Genomic DNA, 22,734 nt, shown 5'->3' with positions numbered 1-22,734 from the left:
ATGCAAATATTTTGCCGAGGAAAGCGCACGGCGAGGTGGGGAAGACATGTCCTGTCATCTGGCTTCTCCCCAAGCTGTGGGAACAAGGCTTTGTTTCAAGATCACACTTTTTAGACAGTTTGGAGAATTCTGTAAGTGGCAGCATACTATACAGCAGCGAAGGGCTTCTCATCCGGGCAGCTATCTGGTTTACTCTAAAGACAAACCCGCCTGGGAGAGACGATGTCCATTCACACACGGAAGTCTGACCCCTACACACAGTGGCAACTCTTACATTTGCCCTTTAATATTAACACCCTGCAGATAGGTTTTGCTTGTCCAATATAATAACAATAAAAATGAGGAGGAAAATGAAGAAGTGGGTAAGAGAGCCTTAACAGTGGGCACCCTGTTTGCCATAGATTTTACCATTCCCAAGTGCCTAACCCGCTTCACACATAAACCTCATTTATCCGGATCTTTAGAAATGTCGGTTTGCCTCTTGTAAGTTTTCTGAAAGAACAGGCAAGATGGAAAGAAGGGAACGGACAACCTGTGTCGGTGCTCAAATGTCCTCCAGACATGCATAGTTCTCTGGGTTTGATCCCCCACAGGGGAGGCAAGGGTAGCACCAGGAGTGAGTCTGGCCATGTGATGAGAACCAGCAGGGACCAGCTCAGGCTGCATGCTCAAGGAAAAGAAGAAATCGTTCCCCCTGCCCGTGCCATATGGCAGTCTTGCCTCTTTAACTTGGTAGTATTTATGTTCGGTTTAGAGTTAAGGCATTCTCCACAGTACACCAGGGAATTGATAACAGAGATCCTGAATGATGAGGTGGCCAGTAACTAAGCTCTACCTGTGCTGGTGAGTTTATGTCACCTTGACATGAGCTTGAGTCTTTAAGGAAGAGAGAACTTCAATCAAGAAAACACGCCCCCTCTCCAGACTGGAAGGAAGGCCTGTGCGGCATCTTCTTAATTAGTGACTGATGGGAGGGCCCAGCCCATTGTAGGTGCTCTACAAAAGCAGCCTGAGCAACTCACGGAGAGCAAGCCAGGAAGCAGCCCTCCTCCATGGCCTCCAGGTCCCTGCTTTAAGCTCCTGCCCTGGCTTCTCCGGAGACTGGACTATAATAAACTATAAGCTGAACAAACTCTTTCCTCCCCTCATTGCTTTTGTTCATGATGTTTTATCACAGCAATAGAAACCGAACTGGGACACAGTCTTTACTTTGAGATCTCCCGAAAACAAACCCTGAGACAAGGCTTGAATTTGAGATCTGAGCTGAGCTTGTGTTCAGCTCAAGTTCGATATTTGAGTTGATGCTATTTTGGAGGCAAAGGTAGCACCAGGAGTAAGTATGGCTGTGTGATGAGAACCAGAAGGGACCAGCTCAGGCTGTGTGCTCAAGCCAGCTACCCCATAAGCAATGAAAATCGTAGATTACCAGAAATACCTGTAGATACAGTAAAACTATACTGATCGGGTGCAAGGGAGCTAAGACAGAAACCAATGGATGAGATTTGCTCCTGGGGGTGACAGTTCTAGTAGTCCAAGTTGGAGGGCAGGCACACAGAGAAGCCTTCGGCCTCTTGGGAAACAGCACTAAGACAAAGAGATGCCCACGTTGGCATTTGGAAATTCCCAAGCACAAGAGGTTCTGAAAACCAAAGGATCTGGGATGACACCGTCTGCCATCTGTTACAGTCACAGGAGCAATCTAGTTAGAGACAGAGCTCTGGAGAGCATACATTCACTGCGTGAATGGACAAATATGGCCACTGTGAGGAGAAGGATGAGGCAACAGACAAGCCACCAGAGAACACGGAATCTCATCTTCCCACACCTTCTTTTGCTCTGCCACTCAGAAGAAGAATTCGGACAGCATGAGAGAACCTTGATAATGACAGAGGACTCATGATGCTCTTCTCCTGCATAAAGGGAACAGAGACACCCAGGACAGCCTGGAACATCTGGGCTGGCTCTAATGGCTATATTCCAGTCCCTTATTAATCTCTTTTCAGGACATCTGCTAAAGAGAGCCAAGAAGTTATGAGTAGTTAAAGACAAGCTGCAGGAATTCTCTGTGGTCCTGATGAGACTGCGGGCTGATAGATTGTCCTTGGGGCAGACGGAGGATGGAAGGACGGAGGGCATGGCACAAGTGTCAGGTTTCTGCACTAGAATGCATGAAGATGATGAGCCTCTTGCAAGAGAGTGACTCAAACACCACCACCCAAGATGAGGGAGTAGAGGGCTGACTGAGGAGAAAGTGATTAATCAGGTGTGGGTCAGGCAAAGCCCTGGAGCTGCTTGATGAAATCTAATCAGAGTGTGGGTCAGATACAGTGGCAGCAGTACCAGGGCCTCGGTAGGTGATGGATGCCTCCTGGCCAGAGCACTCAGGGACACCAGTCCTGATTTAGCCTCTGAAGCCCAAAGGATGCTTGGCCTAAAGCCTGCAACCCAGCCTTTGAAATGGTTCACACACTATTACAATTCTTCCCTTCTTATCAGGGACAAAAAAAGAAGTGGAAGAAGGCAGAGGGTATAGGATCAAGGGGTTCACGGTCATTTTCAGCGACCAAAGGAGTTCAAAGCCTGCCTGGGCCACGTGAACCCCAGTCAGGAAGGAGAGGTCTGCCTAGCATGTACAAGACCCTGGTCAATTCCCAGCACCATAAAAACAAAAATAGTTCATATTGGCATTTATTATTTATAGACATTGACACTAGAGTTATCATAAAGAGCATTAATACAGCTATGTGGATGAAGAATCTTCAAAAATGCATTCCTTCTCATCAAAAATTCCTTCTGCTAGTAGCTCCACCTAAGTAAACAGAGATTTTTTGTTAAAAAGACATAGACGAAATTATGCTCATTTTTAAAATTAGGCATTATTTTAAAACTATAAATAATTCTCCATGTATATCTAAAAAAAGAGAATAAATTGTGAAATGTCTATTTAATAAGACTAATAAAGCATAATATAAAAGAGCCTTAATCACATGAACAAATGTTAATTATATAATAGTAAAAACCACATTTTTAAGCAGGTCAAGTAAAGTGAATCTATTTTATTATCCCAGGTCCATTGCGGAAGCTAGACTAATGCTTTGCCACTCTATATAAAGCTGTCAGGAACCACAGAATCACGCTAGGAATCACTTATTCACAGGTTATAAAGAATTTCTATTTTCCGCTCCACCGTCTATGCATTTCAATTGTTCTATGTTGCATGTAATTTTTACAATAAAAAGCTAAATAATTCTTTAAAGCATGCTAACATCATAAGACGTCAAGGTGAAAACCAGACGTGGTAGGGCGCACGTGTGACTCCAGCATTTGAGAGGCTGGGGCAGGAGGGATTCTGTGAGTTCAAGGCTACGCACAAGGTGAGCTACAAAACAAGGCCTTCACTTCCATTCAGTAGCAGCTGCTCTGCAACCCAGCCCCCTCTTACATCCTTATTCATGCATTTGTGAAAGGCAAGCTAGTGACTGGCTGGTCTAAGGAAGCTTTTGAATTGACCATCAGCTGGGGCCATAAATTTGACTGCCTTCTTGACAGGCTATGTCAGATTCATTGCCCTGTATAACCAAGTTCCAAGGCATAGCAGGGATGTAGAAGGTTCCTTAAGTCTTGTGTTCAGAATCTTTTCCTGCTTGATATCTCTCACATTTTGATGGTCAGATCAAGACATGAAGTCAGTCAGGATCCAAGTAGGAAAGAGACACCCTTCTCTTCTTAGACAAAGCTGCAAAATCATATTACAAAGGGTATTGATACATGGAATTATGCAAGCAGAGGTCACAGTGACACACCCTTCACACTAAGGTGCTTCCTTATATCAAGGATGCTTCTCTCTTCACTCACTGGCAGCCTGCTCAGGGACTTGCAAGGAAGGGTTATCCAGGTATCACACCCAAATCTGAACCTGAGAATGTGTCAACATCAGAAACCATCTGTTTCCTCTTCGCCCTGATTTCCAAGAGCAGTTGCTTATTTTGATGGAGGCTTTCAGCAGTATAGATTTACCAAGAATCTGAAGACAATTCCCAGTTTGTGGTCAAACAATTATTAGTGAACTTATCAACTCAGTCACGGGCTAATTAGTTCCTGGTCCTGTTAGAAGGAATTCAGAATGCCACTTCTCCTTGTCAAGAGGCACATAGACCTTGGAGGTGATCCGGTCCCTCGTTTTCTAATGATTATCTCCACCTTAAACCACTGAATCAGAACCACAGACCCCTGGTGGCCACACAGGGGTTTTCTCTGCCTTCCCCCACCCCTTTTCTTTCTTTCTTTCTTTTCTTCTTTCCTCCCTCTCCCTCCCCCTTTTCTCCTCTCTTCCACCCCTTCCTTTAGAGCAGTGGTTCTCAACCTTCCTAATGCTGCAATCCTTTAATACAGTTCCTCCTGTTGTGGTGACCTTAACCATAAAATTATTTTCATTGGTATGTCATAGCTGTAATTTTGCTACTGTTATGAATTGCAATGTAAATATCTGATATGCAGAATATCTGATATGTGACACCCCTCCCATGAGGTCAAGACCCACAGGTTGAGAACCACTGCTTCAGAGGGTTTCCCAGCCACTCTGAACAAAGTTGTGGAGAAAGAGGAACTTGTACACCTGCCCATCACTTCCCACACTGCATGGCTACCCTCCTCTCCACTCCCCACCCAGTTCCACTGCCTCCACAACAACAGAGGAGAAAGCAACCAACAAATGCCTAATCCTGGTTAAGGCAGACAGGAAGGAGACTACTCATAGAGGCAGGGAAAGATAAATAAGATAAAATACTAAGGGCAGAGACTGGACAGGAGCAATACTGACTTGAGTCACTAATAACCAGTTTATCTTCTGAAACTGATGATGGCCAAGTGGGATAACTACAGTGCTACCCTGTGGAGCTCAGATTTCATTGGCTATTGTGTTACTTCCTTACATTAGGCTTTATTCCTAGAGTTGGTCCCTTGCCCAGGTCAAATGGCATGTATCATTTCCTATAGGATTCTCTTATTAGCCAACTGGATTTTTTAAAGCTATATACACATATGTAAGATTTTATATCATACTGGTTAAACATATACTTCGTTTTTATATCTACATATACAACTTATGTAGTTTAATATAAGCATAGACATGTACACTTAAATTTCTCTGAACACTTGCATATAAGAATAAGATCACAATGATTGCCCCTCGGGGATTTTAACTTTTCTTTTCTATATACTTTGATACTTTTTATAATGAGCATGTACTACCTTTGAGGCATTTTGAAAATCAGTTCACTGGCATATTTTAAGGCTTTTTAAAAATACGTTTATGGGTAAATTTTTAAAGCAATGCCTCTAACCTTTGTTAACCTGTTAGTCTCAGCTAAAATTACAAATTCTCGTGAGCTTATATTTATCATTCTTCGGGCGGAGATCATTTCTACTATTTCCCACCTGATGTGAGTTTCCAGCCCAGATAAAATGAAGCTTCGGTATTTGATTGCACACAAGCATTGGCTTAAATCCTGACCCTCCCTAGACCAGGATCTTACCAGGAAAGGAAACCCTCCCCTAACCCCTAGCCCCAGGCCAGGACCCCGCTGCTCCCGTTTGCTCAATGTTGGGACTTGGTGCCACATCTTCCTTGCTCTACCAGGGCCGTGGGGGAAAAGGCAGCATCTACGTGTGGGCTTCCGGGGATGGCGGCAGCTATGACGACTGCAATTGCGATGGTTATGCATCAAGCATGTGGACGATCTCCATCAACTCAGCCATCAACGACGGCAGGACCGCCTTGTACGACGAGAGCTGTTCTTCCACCTTGGCATCCACCTTCAGCAATGGGAGGAAGAGGAATCCCGAGGCTGGCGTGGTACGTGCAAGCTACTTCCGGTCTGGTTCGTTAGTGCCAGGGGCCCCCTGTGACAGACTGATCTCTCAACCGCACTCCCTTCTCTTTATAAGTTAGCACAGCTTCTAAGGAGAACATCCAATTTCTCCTTGTCTTGTTGACAAGGAGCTTAACCAAGATGGAGACCGACCCTCTGCGGGTGGGAAATAAGATCCTGCGGCAAACCTTTTCCAGTTCATTTTCTGTAGACTTCCTGGTGTGGCATCTTGCTTTGGCATGCAAGTAATGAGGAGCTCTGGTTTACCAATAGGTTTCCCGGCATGTCACTTACAAGGAGAGGAATAACTGTGAGAACTGAGACATCACATCAAGCCACAAGCACTAAGAAAGCACCCCTGCATTATAGCAGCTAGAAACACCACCAGGCTAGGAATGAGGCTGCAAGGGGTAGAATTCTTGCCTTAGCATATATTCAGCGCTGGGTTGGATCACCAATACAGCAAAATAATAATAATAATAATAATAATAATAATAATAATAATAATAATAATATCCATGGGTGGACTTCTGTGGCTCCTTAGCCCTCCTAAAGGTGAGTCCAGCTGTGTATTTACTCAGGGAAAAAAGTCTGATTCCCTCATATTATGTTTTAGGCCAAACAGTCAGTCTTACAAATGAGCAAAGAGGGAAAGAACTTTTGGCTACAAGAGATGCTGCCCTTAACAACTACCCATCATCCCTCTGTGGCCCTCCTGGGTGGCTTTTTGAGGTTAGAGAATAAGACTTCAGCCCCTATGATCCATCCAGAGCCTAGCAGAAAGGAACAATGGAGGGCAACTTCGATCCTGTTCTGTTTGTGGTACCTTATTCCACCCTCTGGGAGCCCAGTCCCTATCCAGAGGCCCCAAGTGATAGGATTTTTGTTGTCAGCCCTCATCTATGACACTCTCTGTACTTGGCTTGGGAAGGGCCCTTCTTTTGAATATTGTAATTTTCCCAATAGACCACCTTTAACCCTCCCTAAAATAATAAGCTCTCCTGAGAACCCTGTGTAGGGAGAAGAATTTCTGTGTTTTATACATGATCTCAATGAAAACCCAGTTCTCACAGATATGAAAATGAAAGTGTTCTCATTGAAAAGTCCTTTAACACTCTATTAACCCCTAACACTTTATTTAGGGGATACATGGTATCCCCTAACTGAAGCTGAGGAGGAAACCAGCACACACCAGGGTTTCTTGGCATGTCTCAGAATACCTTCGTAAGTTTTAGGTAGAAAGGAATGTTTGTTTTAGATGACCTGCCCTTTCCAGGTAGAATAACTTGCCCTGTCTCCGGAAACTTAAGTCTTCCCACTTTGGGAATCCCACCTTCTCCTTCCGGAAGAGAAATGAAATGCTGATGCAGGTCATGATATCTTAGGATGAACTCATGATGATGAGTCCAAAAGCCAAGCTCAGTGCAACTCAACGCACCACTGACCATTGATTCTTCAGAACGGCTTAAAATCGATACTACCGTGATCCTCAGCATCTAGGGCTCAAACAGTGTGGCTTGTTCATTCATTACTCAACATCCTCTTTTCCAGGCCACCACAGACTTGTACGGCAACTGTACTCTGAGACATTCTGGGACATCTGCAGCCGCTCCTGAGGCAGCTGGCGTGTTCGCCCTGGCGCTGGAGGCTAAGTATGTTCCTGTTGAGGGCCATGAGAGTTTCAGGAGGTGACAGGTAGTGTTCAGATGTCAGCCTACCTGAGGAGTAGTACTCTGGTGGAGGTTAATCCTGTCCAAACAGGTCCACAGGACCATCAACTCTGGAAACTGTTGCCTGCTTTTGCTAAAGAAAGCTTAGTGTCTCCCAATACCTGCATTGTAGTGTGTAATCTCATGTGATGTGTATATGTAATCTCATGATTGCACCTCAGTCGTGGGGTCTAATCTGCCTTTACTCACTCGGCTGCAAGCCCAAATAAGTGTCTCTCTTCAGCCTTTCAACCTCTATGGACAAGCCTTAACTCTGTTCCTTGGAATTTGGGTGAGCAAAATGCCACTAGCCTGGGCCCTACACACACAAACTGGGCAGTCTCAGTAAGCTGGAGTGAGGAGGGATGAGCCTACTGGAATCCTAAGGAAATGCATGGTTCTGCACTGAGCAATCACCATTCTTTGAGCACGCATGCCTACTACATGAACTTCCCAAGAACCCCCACCCAGAGCTGCTACTTATTTCTCATTGGCCAGCCCTAGTCACAAGACCACCCCATGCTTCAAAGGAGGCTGATAAATGTGCTGTCACTGAGCATGTAGCCATTCTGAATAAAACCGAGGTCTAGTTTTTCCTTTTATTTTTTTTAATTTTGAGGTTAGAATATAATTATACTATCTCTCCCCTTCCTTTTCCTCCCTCCAAACCTTCTCATACACCCCTCTCTCCTCCAAATACATGACCTCTTTTTCCATTATCGTTGCATGCATATGTACATATGTATTCCTAAATATAAACTATTGCTTTTCTGTCAAAAATCAGATTTCCATAGGTGTGTGAATTAATATCTGGATTTTCGATTCAGTTCCATTGGTCCTCCTGTCTGTTTTTATGCCAATACCAGGCTGTTTTCAGAACTGTAGCTCTGTAGTAGAGTTTGAAATCAGGGGTTGTGATGCCTCCATAAGTTCCTTTATAGCACAGGACTGTTTTGGCTATCCTGGATTGAGTACTGTTCTTTTGAGGTCTGTGAGGAATTTTTCTGGGATTTTGATGGACATTGCATTGAATCTGTACATTGCTTTAGGTAAGATTGCCATTTTTACTATCTTAATTCTACCTACCCAAGGGCATGGGAGATCTTTCCATTTTCTGGTGTCTTCTTCAATTTCTTTCTTCAAAGATTTAAAGTTCTTGTCATACATGTCTTCCACTTGTTTGGTTAGAGTTGCTCCAAGAAATTTTATGCTATTTGTAGCTATTGTGAAGGGTGATGTTTCTCTGATTTCTTTCTCAGTCCATTTATCATCTGTGTAGAGGGCTACAGAGTTTCTGAGTTAATCTTATATCCTGCTTCTTTCTCACTCTGATCTCCTTTCTCACTCTGTACTCTGTCACAGCCTGGATCTGACCTGGAGAGACATGCAGCATTTGACTGTGCTCACCTCCAAGCGGAACCAGCTCCATGATGAAGTCCATCAATGGCGACGGAATGGGGTTGGCCTGGAATTTAATCACCTCTTTGGCTACGGTGTCCTTGATGCAGGTGCCATGGTGAAAATGGCTAAAGACTGGAAAACTGTCCCTGAGAGATTCCACTGTGTGGGAGGCTCCGTCCAGAACCCTGAGTAAGTAGGGGCCGTACTTCTGCCACATGTGGAAGATGTCCCCGTTGCTGATAACCCCAGGTTCCCTCTCCATGACAGGAACCATGCTGGGCTTCATTTGAGACAATCAGTTTCTGGGAAAAGCTATGGAGGTGCACAACTCCAGAAGACAGTTGTGCAACTCAACTCAGAACCTGTGCTGTAACTATTCCCATAGTTTATAGCATTATTTTTCAGTACACGGGTTAATCAGCCAATATAGCAACCATGCAGATCAGTAATAAAACATGACTAATGTCCCAGAGGCACCTTTCAAATCTCTTCCATCATCATCTCCCCAAGAGCATTCACTAAATCACTAGTCTTGTTTGTTTGTTTGTCTTTGTTTTTGCTTTTCAAGACAGGATTCCAAAGTTACAGACCAGGCTGGCCTCTAACTCACAGAGATCTGCCTGTCTCTGTCTCCCAAGTGCTGGGATTAAAGGTGTGCGCCACCACCACTAGGCCAAGCAATCACTATTCTAACTCCATCGTTTGATTTGCCTATTCTATATTTAATATGAATGGAACCTACATTATGTTCTCTTTCACATACATATATGTGTGTATATACATATATTCTTATGTGGAAATTTTCATTTGTGAATTTGACCACATTGAATGTATGTAGTTTATCTTGGCTGTTGAAGAGTGATGCATTGTGGTACTACCACTATTGTTAACTCTTATCTGTGGGACAAGGGAAAGGTTCGATTTTATTCTGCATGAGACGGGCTGTAATTTAGAGGGGTTTGAGTGAAGCCACTGATTGGGTCAAGTATAGCTACCCTCCATCCATTTCCCTCAGTAAAGAGACCTCTTTGTTTAATTTCTTTCTAGCCTTATTGGTCCATCTTTAAGATGATGCAAATAACTTCTGTATTGCATATAGATCATGAAAATCACAGGATGTAAATATTTGTTTGCAAAAGCAGAATTAAAATAAGATATCACAATGTAGTTTAGGCTGACTTAAGCTCACAATTCTCCTGCCTCAGCCTCCAGAGTGCTGGGATTGCAGACGTGTCCACCAGTATTATTTGAGTTTTGATGGCTACAGCCACTGCTCTTATCCTCTCGCCGTGACTTCCTTCTACCAGTTCCTGAACTTAGCTAGAATCAGACAGCATGGGTGCTCCCGTTTCTGGTTTAATTTGCTCAACATTAAATTGTGAGCTGCAGCTAGAGTGTTGCATGTAGTAATCTCTCTTTCATGCTCATGGCTGAGTTTTGTGTTGTGAGAATTCTCCTCTGTGAAGTATGCCATTTAAAGGTGGTAAAAAATCTACCTCCCTGTCCCTTTCAGGCACCTCCTACTTCTGCCTTTTCAGATGATCATCTGAGCTCAATGAGACTTGATTACACTAAGAGGTGTCCTCTCTTCTGTTTCCCTTTCTTCTTGTCTGCTCTGTAGCTGTGGTAGTCAGTTACCCAGACCTGAATTCAAGTCTGAACTTTACCAGTTTAGACCTCCCCACTAAGCTTTTGGCCTTCCTCACACCCCTATTTTGCCAGTTTCCAGTCTTTGTGATCTGACCCCGTTGGCAGTATGGAATCTACAAACCCCATCTCAATATAATGGTTTTGAACTCATTGGAGAAAATACAAAGTATTAAAGTCAATTATATTGAAAATACAACAGTGTTTTTAAAAGTCAATTTGTGATGAAGCAGTGCCTGTTCTTTCCTGTAAACAAACAAGAAGCTCTAATGTGCATCTAATTTACTGTATGTATCTAATGTACACAATAAATTCGGAGCAGTGATTGAGGAAATGCTACTGCAAATCCAGGCTTAGTTCCACACACCTGTGATCACTGGAGAAAGTGAGGCCTGAGAATTACATTGCCTAGGTTACATAGCAAGACCCCATCTTGTTTAAAAGTTACCGCAAGACATGTGCAATGTGGGACATGAACAGGCTCTCACAACAGGGTATGAGAAAGTTCTGTTTCAGGCCCACATGCATGAGCAAAGCAGAAGCAACGTTTCCCTTATGCGTTAGTGAAAGCTAAGATGCAGGCTTTTTTCCCGTGTGAATGAACAAGCTTCTTGAGTTCCTTGGGCTCCAGAAGGGCATCTTCTTTTGTTCTTTACCAGCACAATGGCGCTGGTGCCTCTTCCCTTACCAGGCTTCTGGGAGGTGTTAGTGACACAGGGGAGAAAGCTGGCACGTGGTGGGCACCTAATCAGTGCAGCTTTGTCTCGTCCTTTTATCCGTGATTTCAAGCAGTCCTAGTTCACACTTTCGGAAAAGTGGGATATTAATCTCTTAAGACTCAGGAAGAAATAACTGTCTGGTTCTTGTGTGGATTCCAATTTGTACTTTATGTCTAAAGCATCCTCTGGTGGGAAGGTTTGGATGTTCCTCCTCCAGTGAACTAGCCTATTCTCATGGGGGACAATCCACCTGTGAGCAGGCATCCTCTCCTAGGTGAGCATCCTTCCACTGATGAGAATTCTCCCTAAATGAGCATTCCCTCCTGCGTAAGCATTCTCCCTAGTTGAACAGTCATCAGTGAGCATCCCCCATGCACGAACATCTTCCCTAATTGAGCATTCTCCCTGGATAAGCATCCTCCATAATTGAACATCCTTCCATGGATGAGCCTCCCCCCGTAGATGAACATCTTCCCATGGGTAAGCGTCCTCCCTGGATGGGCATCCTCCATAATTGAACATACTTCCATCGATGAGCATCCTCCCATAGATGAACATCCACCCATGGGTAAGCGTCCTCCCTGTTTACTCACTGGGTCCAAGAATGTGGCATAAAACACCTCCTTGCAGAACCCCTACACTTTCCCCATAAACCACTCCATTATCTCATAAAGCATCACTTCAGTCCATGCTGAATAGGGAAGCAAAGATTCAGACCAGGACCTATGACCATCTAAAAGCACAAGCTCCAAGGAATTTTATGGATACCTGCATCAGGTAAATGCATTAAAAACAGCAAAGGCACCAAAATACATTGGTGTTTAAGGAAAGAAAGGTTGGCACTTCTCCCTGGGATTGATTTGACCAGAAGCGAGCCCAAGTTTGACTTTTCCACTTCTCTCCCTGTGTCTCTCATCTGTCTGCCGTTATAGTTCCCGGCCTGTCTGTGCTTGTGTCTGTGTCCTGTGCCTGTGACTGTTACTGTTGCTGTGTGTGTACCTATGCCTGCCTGATGTCTAAGTATCCCTAGCAAAAGACTTTGGTCTGTATCCATTAGTCAGCATCATATGAGGAAGGGATGAGGGACACTTTATAGAAATCTTCAACAGTTTTGCAGGGAATTAAGTCATTTGCATCAGCTGACTCTGAAGCATTCAATACTGCAAGCATGCCTCTATCAATATCTGCATGCTGCTTCCAATAATTTATTGCAGGTATTTGTTATATAATGTTGCTTTTGATCTGTTTGCTGTTTTCAACAAATGATTATCATAACATGCATGCATTGCCCTCTGGGCCTGAGGCATGGATAATTTAAGATTAAAGCTATCCGTTAGCTTAAGTGGTAAAAGCAGATTAGATGGGAAATCCAAGGCAAGTGAGATTGGTTGTGCACTGTTAAACAAACAGGCTGAGCACACGGCAGAAGATCAGGCTAAATCTTAAGTGGCCTCAAGTTATTTATTCATAACTTGGCTGTAAGATCCAGTAAAAACAAATTGTAGTCTCTTAGGAAATAGGAGGTAAAAATGGGTACTCCAGAGAGTTCCTGGAAGCTTTTCCATGTAGTATATATAGCCGGTATGAGCCTGGGAGATGTGTTCTATCACTGTTATCTTTTACAGATGAGGAGGCTGAGATACAGAAGGCATGAGAAATATGTTCAAGGTCAAGAGAGACCAAACCAGAACTAAAGGAAAAGACAAGGCCCAGGCTCTTTCCACTATGACTCTGACCTTAGTTCACTGATCAGATGACCTCCTGTGCTCTTGGGCCCTGTATCAGGCCCTGTGGCAGTCCTGCTGTGAGCTCAGTGGGGTCCTCATGGATCAGGAGATGAAGTTGGAGAAGGTTGAGGGCATGCTGATGGTCTCCTAGCTACTCAGTGGCCAAGATTATATTTGAGAGGAGGCCATACAGGCCCTTATGTGTCTCCGTGAGTCTGCACTGAAGGAGGTGATGCCTGGAGGATTTTTCAGTAAGTCTCCTGGAGACTTTGAATCACTCCTACCTATAGAGTGGTTCCTCCCTGCCCCCCCCCCCACAAAAAAACAAACATAATTGTTATTATTGAGACTTTGTCTCTGTGGCTCATCCTTTGGAAGTCACTGAACAGAGAGCACTGGGACACATGCCTGCCTGGGGCACTGAGGGCTCCACCCTACTCAACATGACTACGATAACTGAAGTCAGTTACAGAAGCCTTGAACACTGGGTCTCTGGGTGGCATTTGAAAGAATTTCTGGAGAAATGTGGAGGGTTTATGGGTGGTGGGATTTACACCTACACCATCCAAAATAATAGTGGACAGCTGTTGAGCACCAGTGGGTAAAAGCACAACTGAGTAGCTCCAGTTCCCATTCCATCTGATTCCAGGTAGTTTTGCAGAGGTGGCCACCAATAGCTAGTTACTATTGTCAGGACTAAAGCTCATCCTCAGCTCCTCCTTGGCAGGAGAGGTGCTGAACAGGGCAAACAGAACAGGAAATGGCAATTTAGTGACGTTAGGAGCATGCCTGGTCAGCCCACGTTACCGTCTTGGACTCACGCTCCTGTTGCTGGAAAGCCACTACCTATTCCTCACACACAGACAGCATAGCATCCTGGTTTCAGAGAACTCAAAGGTCAGACAGGAGGGCTGAGTGGGCAGCATAGGGCTGACCATTCCACTCGGCAGACAAGACCCTGCTGACCTGGAATCACACTTCTAAGAAGCTTTGATAGAGGGATGAACAGCCTCCACAACCGCCACTTCCCACGACACTCGGGCTGCACAAAAACAGCTCGTACCGCTAAGAGTGGTGATTGTCAGGTATATGGGTTTCCTCGGCAGTTATCTTCCCAGAGAAGGAGGCAATTTGAAAAGCAATTTTCTAAAGAACTTTATCAAGAGACTCAGTGAAGGGTGCTCAAGGAGGATCAAAGGGAAAAGAAAGCCGGCTGTGAGCAGCTGTGCCAGCCATGTGCAAAGAACAAAATGAACTCCACTGCCCCATCACCCGGGCGGAGGGGGACGCTGAGTTCAGGACACTCACACCCCACCCTCAGTGCATTCCAAGGGCACCGCTGCTGCAGCTCCTCTAACTGAGTACGTGGTCCAACTGAATTCCAGGCAAATTTGGGAAAACGTGTTAAAACCTGAAATGAATGCCGGAAGAGGCGTGGAGGAGAGGGAGAAAGAATGTGCTTTGCCCTGTAAAAGCTGCTGAGCTCTGCACAGCCCTTCCGACCCCCAGTGTCTTCCTGTAGGGGTCACTAGGCAGTAGACCAGAGGGTCTGTGCAGGAACAGGTATCCCACTGGGGAGTGCTCACAAATGCAACACTCTGGGCATTTTATGCCCTTTGAACGGAGTGTTTGTTGTCTACGATTAACGAAAGAATCACAATTACTCAGTTGAGGATCCATGGCACAGGCACTCTATGGGGCCCACTAAGAAATGCTGCTTCTAGGCAGGAATCAACTGATTGCTCGCTTAAAGCCATGTACGTAACAAGATAAAGAGACGAGCCCACCCACACACCCCCAGGGTTTTCTTTATAGGATTGAGCACCGGGCTTTCGTGCACCTCCTTCTGTCAGGTCAGCTGCTCTGAAGTGTCCTGGAGTGTGTCTGCACTGAAGGCGGTCCAGAACACAGCCTAAGAATGGGCACTCTAGATCTGCTCCACAGCCACCTGCCCTTTTAACTTCTTCTAAGCTAACTCTTCCTAAGCACAGGTCTCTCTCTTTTTTTCATTTAAAATTAACTTTTTTCCTATTTTCTTTTTATAAAAACAAGATGCAGTCACTATGGTAAAAAACCAAAACACAAGCGAGGAAAAGAAAGAAAAAATAAGAAACCCCTGAAAAGATTGCTATCCCACAGCATATGTGGAGGCTTTGCTCCAGGACCACAGATGTTCAGGACATCAATGAATACTCTTCCTGTAAAACAGTGTCCTATCATACCTGTGACACACGACCCTGTGTGCCCTACCTCATCTCCAGATGTGTATATAAAATTAAATAAATGTTAAATAGATAGTTCCTAAACTGTATTGTTTAGTGAACAATGACAATGAGCAAAGGTGGCTCTCCTATCGATGATTCCCTTTTTTCTTTTATTTTTAATTCTTCTCTCATATAAAAAGGGGGACATATTGGGAGTCCAGGGGAGGTGGGGTGGGAAGTGGAGAGTAGATATGATCAAAATTCATTGTATACATGTAGGAAATTGTCAAAGGACAAATTTTAAATATTCTTTTAAAAAGAAAAAGAAAATCATTGTGAAATTTTGCCTCCATCTGAGTTGCTCCTAAAGCTAACCTTAAGATGAGACCTTGCCGGTTTGGAATACTGAGTCATCCCACTAAGAGACAGGGATGCCAGAGAACATTTATGGAACACATCCTGTCAGTCATTGCTCGGGGACTCTCCCCGAGGAACTCAATCCCTGATATTGTCAGGTGTCCTGCACACAGACTGAGCAGATGCCCGTGATGTTCTTAGGGGAGAAGCTGGGAGGTCTGACGTGGAAGGTGGTCAGGCTACGTGAGAGCTGTAGTTACAGGTGACTACAGGGGGCTTAGATGTGGGGACACCAGCAGTGGCTGCCTTCCCTTTACAGGGGAGCGTCTATGCTCAAGCTCACAGCTGATGTGAAGCCCAAAACCCAAGTCAGTCTCAATAATAATCCCCAAAGCACTTTCTCTTCCTGCTTCACATGGTGTCTTGAAGCCCCTTCCCATGGTATGCGTACCTTCTCTTATCAAATCTCTTCTCTCTGCCCTCAGAAAAATACCGCCCACTGGCAAGTTGGTACTGACCCTCCAAACAGATGCATGTGAGGGGAAAGAAAACTTCGTCCGCTACCTCGAGCATGTCCAAGCGGTCATCACGGTCAACGCGACCAGGAGAGGAGACCTGAACATCAACATGACCTCCCCGATGGGCACCAAGTCCATTTTGCTGAGCCGGCGTCCAAGAGACGACGACTCCAAGGTGGGCTTTGACAAGTGGCCTTTCATGACCACCCACACCTGGGGGGAGGATGCCCGAGGGACCTGGACCCTGGAGCTGGGGTTTGTGGGCAGTGTGCCACAGAAGGGGTTGCTGAAGGAATGGACCCTGATGTTACATGGCACCCAGAGTGCCCCATACATCGATCAGGTGGTGAGGGATTACCAGTCTAAACTGGCCATGTCCAAGAAGCAAGAGCTGGAGGAGGAGCTGGACGAAGCCGTGGAGAGGAGTCTGCAGAGTATCCTGCAGAAGAACTAGGGCCATGCTTCCATCGCCACCGCCCCTCCTCTCTGTCTCTGCCTCTGTCCTTGCTCCACGGTCTGGCTGCCACCAGCCACCCAGCAATTCCTGTTACCCCCACACAAGCAACCCCAGCCTGGTCTGCAGCTTTGCTCACTGTCCATGATTATTTTCACTACAATGGAAGCAATCGTTTTTAATTCTGTAGCCCAAATACAGCATTCCTACCAACATCTATGTCCTATGTGTGACTCGACCTTTATTTCTGTCCCGTAAGTGGGTGATACACTGTAAACAAAACAGGGACATCTTTGCCCTCGATTTCTTTTTCCATATCTGAGAAGAAAAAAGAATGCATCTAAAAAGCCACACTTGGTGGCTCAGGAACACATGTGGTCTCAGCCGAAGTGCTGTTACGCGCATGGAAGTGCAAGCTGGCAGGGTGAGCTCCGCAGCTCCAGCACGGGGTGGGTGGTGGCTTGAATGAAGAAAGACTATTCTGGGATGTAAACTGAGATTGCCTGATGAAATAGATGATATCCCTAGGGAGCCCTAAACACTGGGCAGGGGGAGGAAACTTCAAAGACACGCACATCGAAAAGCACCACCGATACCCAAGTCATGGTCCTTCCACCCTGCCAGGGGGACATAAAACTGAAACATGTGACTCTTCTGTCCCCGGCTGCTGCTCTGCGTTGGCATAGAATTAACTGGAGCAGCCAAAAATGCCTGTCTTGCACAGAGTTCATCCACACAGCCTCAGTTCCCTGGTACCCTTTACACGGCCACCCAAGGGGGAAAGCGGCAAGGCAGGTCATGCAGCTGTCTGACGAAGGGCAGTTTACCCGTTTTAGAAACAGGAGCATTCCTTCTCCTGGGGGGTTTTAGACTTCCTTGACGTGACACAATCAAGAAGCAAGAGGTTTTCTGTTTTGTTTTGTGTTGCATTTTGGTTTGTTGTTGATAGCTTTACCCACATCCACTTAAGCTTGGATTTCCCAAAAGCATCACTGGAGTGCAATGTCTCCCTCCCTCAAATTGTGCTTTGATTGATGTGCCGGGCAAACGGGCCACTGTCCCAGAAGTAGCCGGTAGATGAAAGGGGTACATCAGAAGACACAAGTGTCCATATTCAAGTGGACCTAGACTTGCAAGGAGCCTGTCCCACCCCCTGTGACATGTGCCACCTCATTCCCCATAACTGGAGGCCAGAAGGAAGCAAGCGACAGCCTCTTTTAGAAAAGCACATGTTATCTTGGCAACTCAAACCCTTGAGAATCTCTAACAAGGGGACGGACAGTTGTCAACCTTAAATGACACCATTTCATTTCCTAAGTTATTACCAAAGTCACCCATGGTCACTTGGTGTCCCCACCCAAGGATTGGCTTCTTGCTCAAATCTCAGTGCTCAGTCATTCCACCCCCACCCCCAGCCAGACAGGCTCCCCCATCCTCCCATCCCTGAAACACGAACAGAGTCTAGAGTTCCTTTACTGAAGCCAGTGACAACATAGAAGCACTGGGGTCCCCATTCCCTGAGGGCAGCAGCTTTAAGAGAGAATCGTGGAAAACTTCTTTCATTCCTCTTCTCCATCATATTAGCAAGAATCTTGTCTTCTCTGACACCTTGTAACTTTCCCTGTATCATGCTTTTCAGTGTAATAATATTTATGATTTTTTTAAAGAAATTTATTACTTGTTGCAAAGATCTTTTTCAACCACCTTATATTTAAAGAAAAAATGGTAATCACTGAAAATTCATTTCACGTTAATGGTCTGGAAATAAACCAAAGGACATTATGTGTGCATGTATGCATAAGTGCACACAGAAATATATATACATATGTAGACTATATACATGTGTATATGTGTGTATATATATATACTTGTAAAAATGTACATACACACATATACCTAAATATGTGTGTATTCTGTATGTACTGAAGAAATAGCCACCATATACATCTCTAAAAGAGTATTCAGAAAATATCATAATGATTCTGGCTGAATAAAAGGCCGGTGGATATTCAGGTGACATGTCTGTTCATCTCTTCCCAATATGACACCTCTGTAATTTTGAAGCTCTCTGTATAAACATTAATGTCTTATTTAAGCAGCAAAAATATAAAATAGTTGTCCATATTTTCACATTTGTGGTATAATTTATGAAATTAGAGAGTAACTTATCAGCTTCTTAATATATATGGCAAGTTTTGATATGAGTATATAGTATATAAAGGTATATAATGCTGAATATAATATTTGGTCTCTATTTCATTTTTGGCATCAAATACACAAAACTATGTCTAGACAGTGCTGTTTTTATGATGCCCTTGATTTTAATGCAAGAGACAGTTATTTATTTTCAAAACTGAAAATAAGTAAATAACCATCAGGTTAATATTGTTACTCCATGACAAAAAATTTTTAAGGAAATTTTAAAAATATGTTGTACATTAGGAGGCTAAACAATAAAATATACCTTCCAGAAAATATGTGGGATGTGCTGTATCTTATACAAAACACTTCCACCCATTGTAGGAGCCAAAGACAGATCTTAAAAGTCTGCTTTAGCAAATATGCTTGACAGATGCGTAATTAGCAGATAAGTCACATGATCAACATGTGATCAACAACAGCATTTCTGAGACTCCACTTACATTTGGTAGTGGGCTATAAATTCAGTGTAGGTAATCAATACCAGAACTTCTAACAGGGGAGTGTAGGTCAATCATGTATATTAAGTACTGTTTCTTGAGGTACATGATCCCAGTGTATGGGGGAGGAGAGGGGAGGGCAGGTGACCAGAGAAAGAGAGGGAGAAAGAGAGTGTGTGTTTGTGTGTGCAGGTGAACATCTGTCTTTCTGCCTGCCTGAGCATGTGTACAGGCCCATGATGTAAAATGTATGTCTTATTGTGGGTCACAATCAAACCTCTTTTAGAGCGGGACATGGTACCACCCGCCTTTAATCCCAGCATTTGCAAAGCAAAGACAGGCAGACACCTCTGTGAGTTTGAGGTCAGCCTGGTCTACACAGTGAGTTCCAGAACAGCCAGAACTATGTAAGAGACTGTCTGTCTCAGAAAAAAAAAAAAAAAACTTTTAGAAACACGATTCTAGAACACACTACGGTAGATCAAGCTATACTATAATAACAAAGAGACTCATAATCTCAGTGGCTTAATACAAAGGTTTATTTGTCATTCCCATGAGTTCAAGTGAGGGTTTAGATAACTTTCCAAAGTTACAGATCTCCATGCCCTGAGGAGGGATCTAGGCCATTTCAGTCTCATGTTTCGCTGTCTGAACATGAGGTGGCTTCTCATCTTCCCTCTATGTTCATGAGACATGCACACACGCCGGCCCACAGTAGCAGCCAGTTCTCATCAGTGAACTGACATGAACACGGGACAGCTGGGAAATGTTGGACAACTAATGAGATACTTAGTAGGCAGTGGATCCCTCACCATAGTGCCTGATCCTGTAAAGCAAGTTCCCAATTCTGATTTACATGACAACCTCTCCTCATCGGTGATACTGTGCTTTATTGCAAAATAATTGTACCTCACCACCATGTGACCATATAGTATTCTAAATATAGTTTAAAGTAATTCATTATAAACCAGTTATAATGTTCTCTGATCCTATATTTATTAAACTCAATTATTAAAATTTCAAGTGAGCCTATGACTAAAAACAGATGTGGAAAGAAATAAGGCCCAAAGTTTGGTCTTGGGACATTGAAACACTATTAGTCAATACTTTTGTTCAGGCATTGATGCCCTAAATATTAAGGTTTGATGTGTGTGTGTGTGTGTGTGTGTTATCTGATCACTCTTTTGCTTAATTTGTTTTATGTGTATGCATATTTTACCTGTATACCTGTTGGATCCTTTTGAACTGGGCTTATAGATGGTTGTAAGCCACAATGTAGATGCTGAGAATTGAGTCTGGGTCCTCTGCAAGAGCAACAAGTGCTTTTAACAGCTGAGGCATCTCTCCAGACCCATTTTTAAATTATTACAGTTATTATCCCATGCCATCATTACCCTTGTCATTAAAAATTAACGATAGACTTCCATGTAATGGAAACATTCATTGTTTCAAGGGATTATATGAAAACCACACAGTGCAAAACCATATAACCAAGAACTTTATATTTAGATAGAAAGAGAAGTGCTAAATAGATGTGTTGAACTCTTATGTTGAAACACTTCATAGCTAGAGTGTTTGTAGATGCAAGAATCTAATTTGATTTTTTAAAATAATAAAAAAAACCACAATGGTTTTAGAAAAAGTGAATATATGCTTAAAATAGTATCAGCACATGTCTCATGGGTCAGTGCAAACGATTTGGTTATGTCTAGTAAAGTGATTCTCCATCTCCAAAAAAAAAAAATGAGTTGATAGGAAGGGTGGGAGAAAAAAACACTCAGCCTGTGGGGCTTAAATACATGGAGAGACAGGCTGGTGGGAGTTGGCAGAGAGAGACTAGCATGCAGGAGAATCCCAGTCTCTGAAGAACAGAAGTCTGTTGAGAACAGAGACCAGTGCAGTGGATGAGCCACATCGAGATGCAGTGCACTGGATACCACCCCCTGCCACTGACCCCAGTCCAGGTCCTTCTGGAGTCATTAACTGCATCTTACGGATGGACACACCACACCGAGAGCCAGAAGAGCTCACTCTACTGCAATTAGCCTGTGAGCACCTGAGTTTTCCCTTTAGCCTCTTGTTTATTTAGTTTAACCCTTTCCTTTCATTTAAAAAAAACTGATCAGACTTTATTTCAGATTTCTAAGGAATCAAGAAGCAAAATCTGATCTGGAGGTAAATTCCTGAGGCCAGGCTGCTAACTCAGCCCAAGGAAGTGAAGACTCTATGTTGCTAAACTCCTAATTCTCAGCTGAGTGGGCTGTGGCAGAGTTAGGATGAAAAGGCAGTTAAAATTCTCAGTCCACAGAGTTCAGAGGCCCAAGTCATTCAATAAAGAATTGTCAATCCCCTAAATCTAATGTCGACTGTCACCTATATATATCAAGGAATCTTCTGACCCTTTGGCCTTTCCACCCTAGCATGGAGTGTCTCGCCCTAGCATGGAGAGTCTCACTCACTGCCTTATCAAAGTCCTGCATCCAAGAGAACATCCCATGAACTATTCCCAGCTGGAGGCTAAAACTTACTGTTTTCCCTTGCGATCCCAGGGCTCAGATCACTGACTGGCCACAGGTGACAGGTAAGTAACGTGGTCACAGGATACACACTTGTGTTGGCAGAGACTGCTTGTTTGTTTCCCAGCCACCCAGAATCCTGAAATAATCACTCAGAAACTATATTTTTTGCAATATTGTTTGGCCGATAGCCTAAGCATATTGCTAGCTAGCTCTTATATCCTGAACTAACCCATCTCTATTAATCTGCGCATCATCATGAGGTCATGGCCTACCAGCAAAGTTTTGGTGGGCTCCAGCGGAGGCATCTGTCTCCTGTGGTGACCACATGGTTTCTCCTTGACTCTGCCTACTCTCTATATATATCTTTTCCAGCCTGGCTATATTTTGTTGAGTCATTGGCCAAAAGCAACTTCTTTATTCACTAACCAATAAAAGCAACAAATATACAGTAGGACTTCCCATACTATTTCCCTTTTTCTGTTTAAATAAAGAGGAAGGTTTTAACTTTAACATAGTAAAATTACATATAACAAAACAGTTATCAAGCAAGAATTATAGTTACAATATTTATATCTACTTTCTCTTTTATCGTAGCTAAGGAAAACTATAATTATAACTATCTATTCCTCAACTCCATCAAAGACCCCAGAAGAATATAATATTACCTAAGTTAACAGGAAGTGCAATGTAAGCAATTTCAAAAACTCTAGAATTAACAGAGACATCTCACTGCCTGGACAGTTACCCAAAGTTCTTCTGTAATATTGGAGAATCCATCTTCAGCCTACAGGTCCATAGTATCTGACTGACTTTTCCATGAAGCAAGAAATGTCAAAGACACTTCCATCTATATTGGCAGTTTTTCAGGTACTTTCTTCTGTGTCCTGCAGAATGTCTGGAAGGCTCTTTCAAGAAGCAGGAACCCTGAAGGACTGTCTCACCCTCTGTATGTAACTTCAGCAGTCATTTT

The 22,734-nt window shown here is 43.8% G+C and overlaps 1 protein-coding gene across 2 annotated transcripts in view; it reads left to right on the top strand.

Moving 5' to 3' along the window:
- Nucleotides 1-21,824, top strand: part of Pcsk2 (proprotein convertase subtilisin/kexin type 2) — a 227,795-nt gene extending 205,971 nt beyond the window's left edge. The window contains exons 9-13 of one of the 2 annotated variants that reach the window (XM_041670371.1): nucleotides 5,639-5,854; nucleotides 7,422-7,522; nucleotides 8,942-9,169; nucleotides 16,120-16,327; nucleotides 21,666-21,824. In XM_041670371.1, the coding sequence (XP_041526305.1) occupies nucleotides 5,639-5,854; nucleotides 7,422-7,522; nucleotides 8,942-9,169; nucleotides 16,120-16,327; nucleotides 21,666-21,809 (897 nt within the window). In that variant the 3' untranslated portion in view covers nucleotides 21,810-21,824. Of the gene's footprint in view, nucleotides 1-5,638; nucleotides 5,855-7,421; nucleotides 7,523-8,941; nucleotides 9,170-16,119; nucleotides 16,822-21,665 lie in introns of those variants that run through there. The other variant, XM_041670370.1, reaches the window with a different exon arrangement.
- Nucleotides 21,825-22,734: the final 910 nt, after the last annotated feature.

Source organism: Microtus oregoni, unplaced genomic scaffold (assembly GCF_018167655.1).
Source record: "Microtus oregoni isolate MIOR12 unplaced genomic scaffold, Mior012 000020F_ref0000438, whole genome shotgun sequence".
Lineage (NCBI taxonomy): Eukaryota > Metazoa > Chordata > Mammalia > Rodentia > Cricetidae > Microtus > Microtus oregoni.
This window is presented reverse-complemented; position numbering and strand designations above follow the sequence as displayed.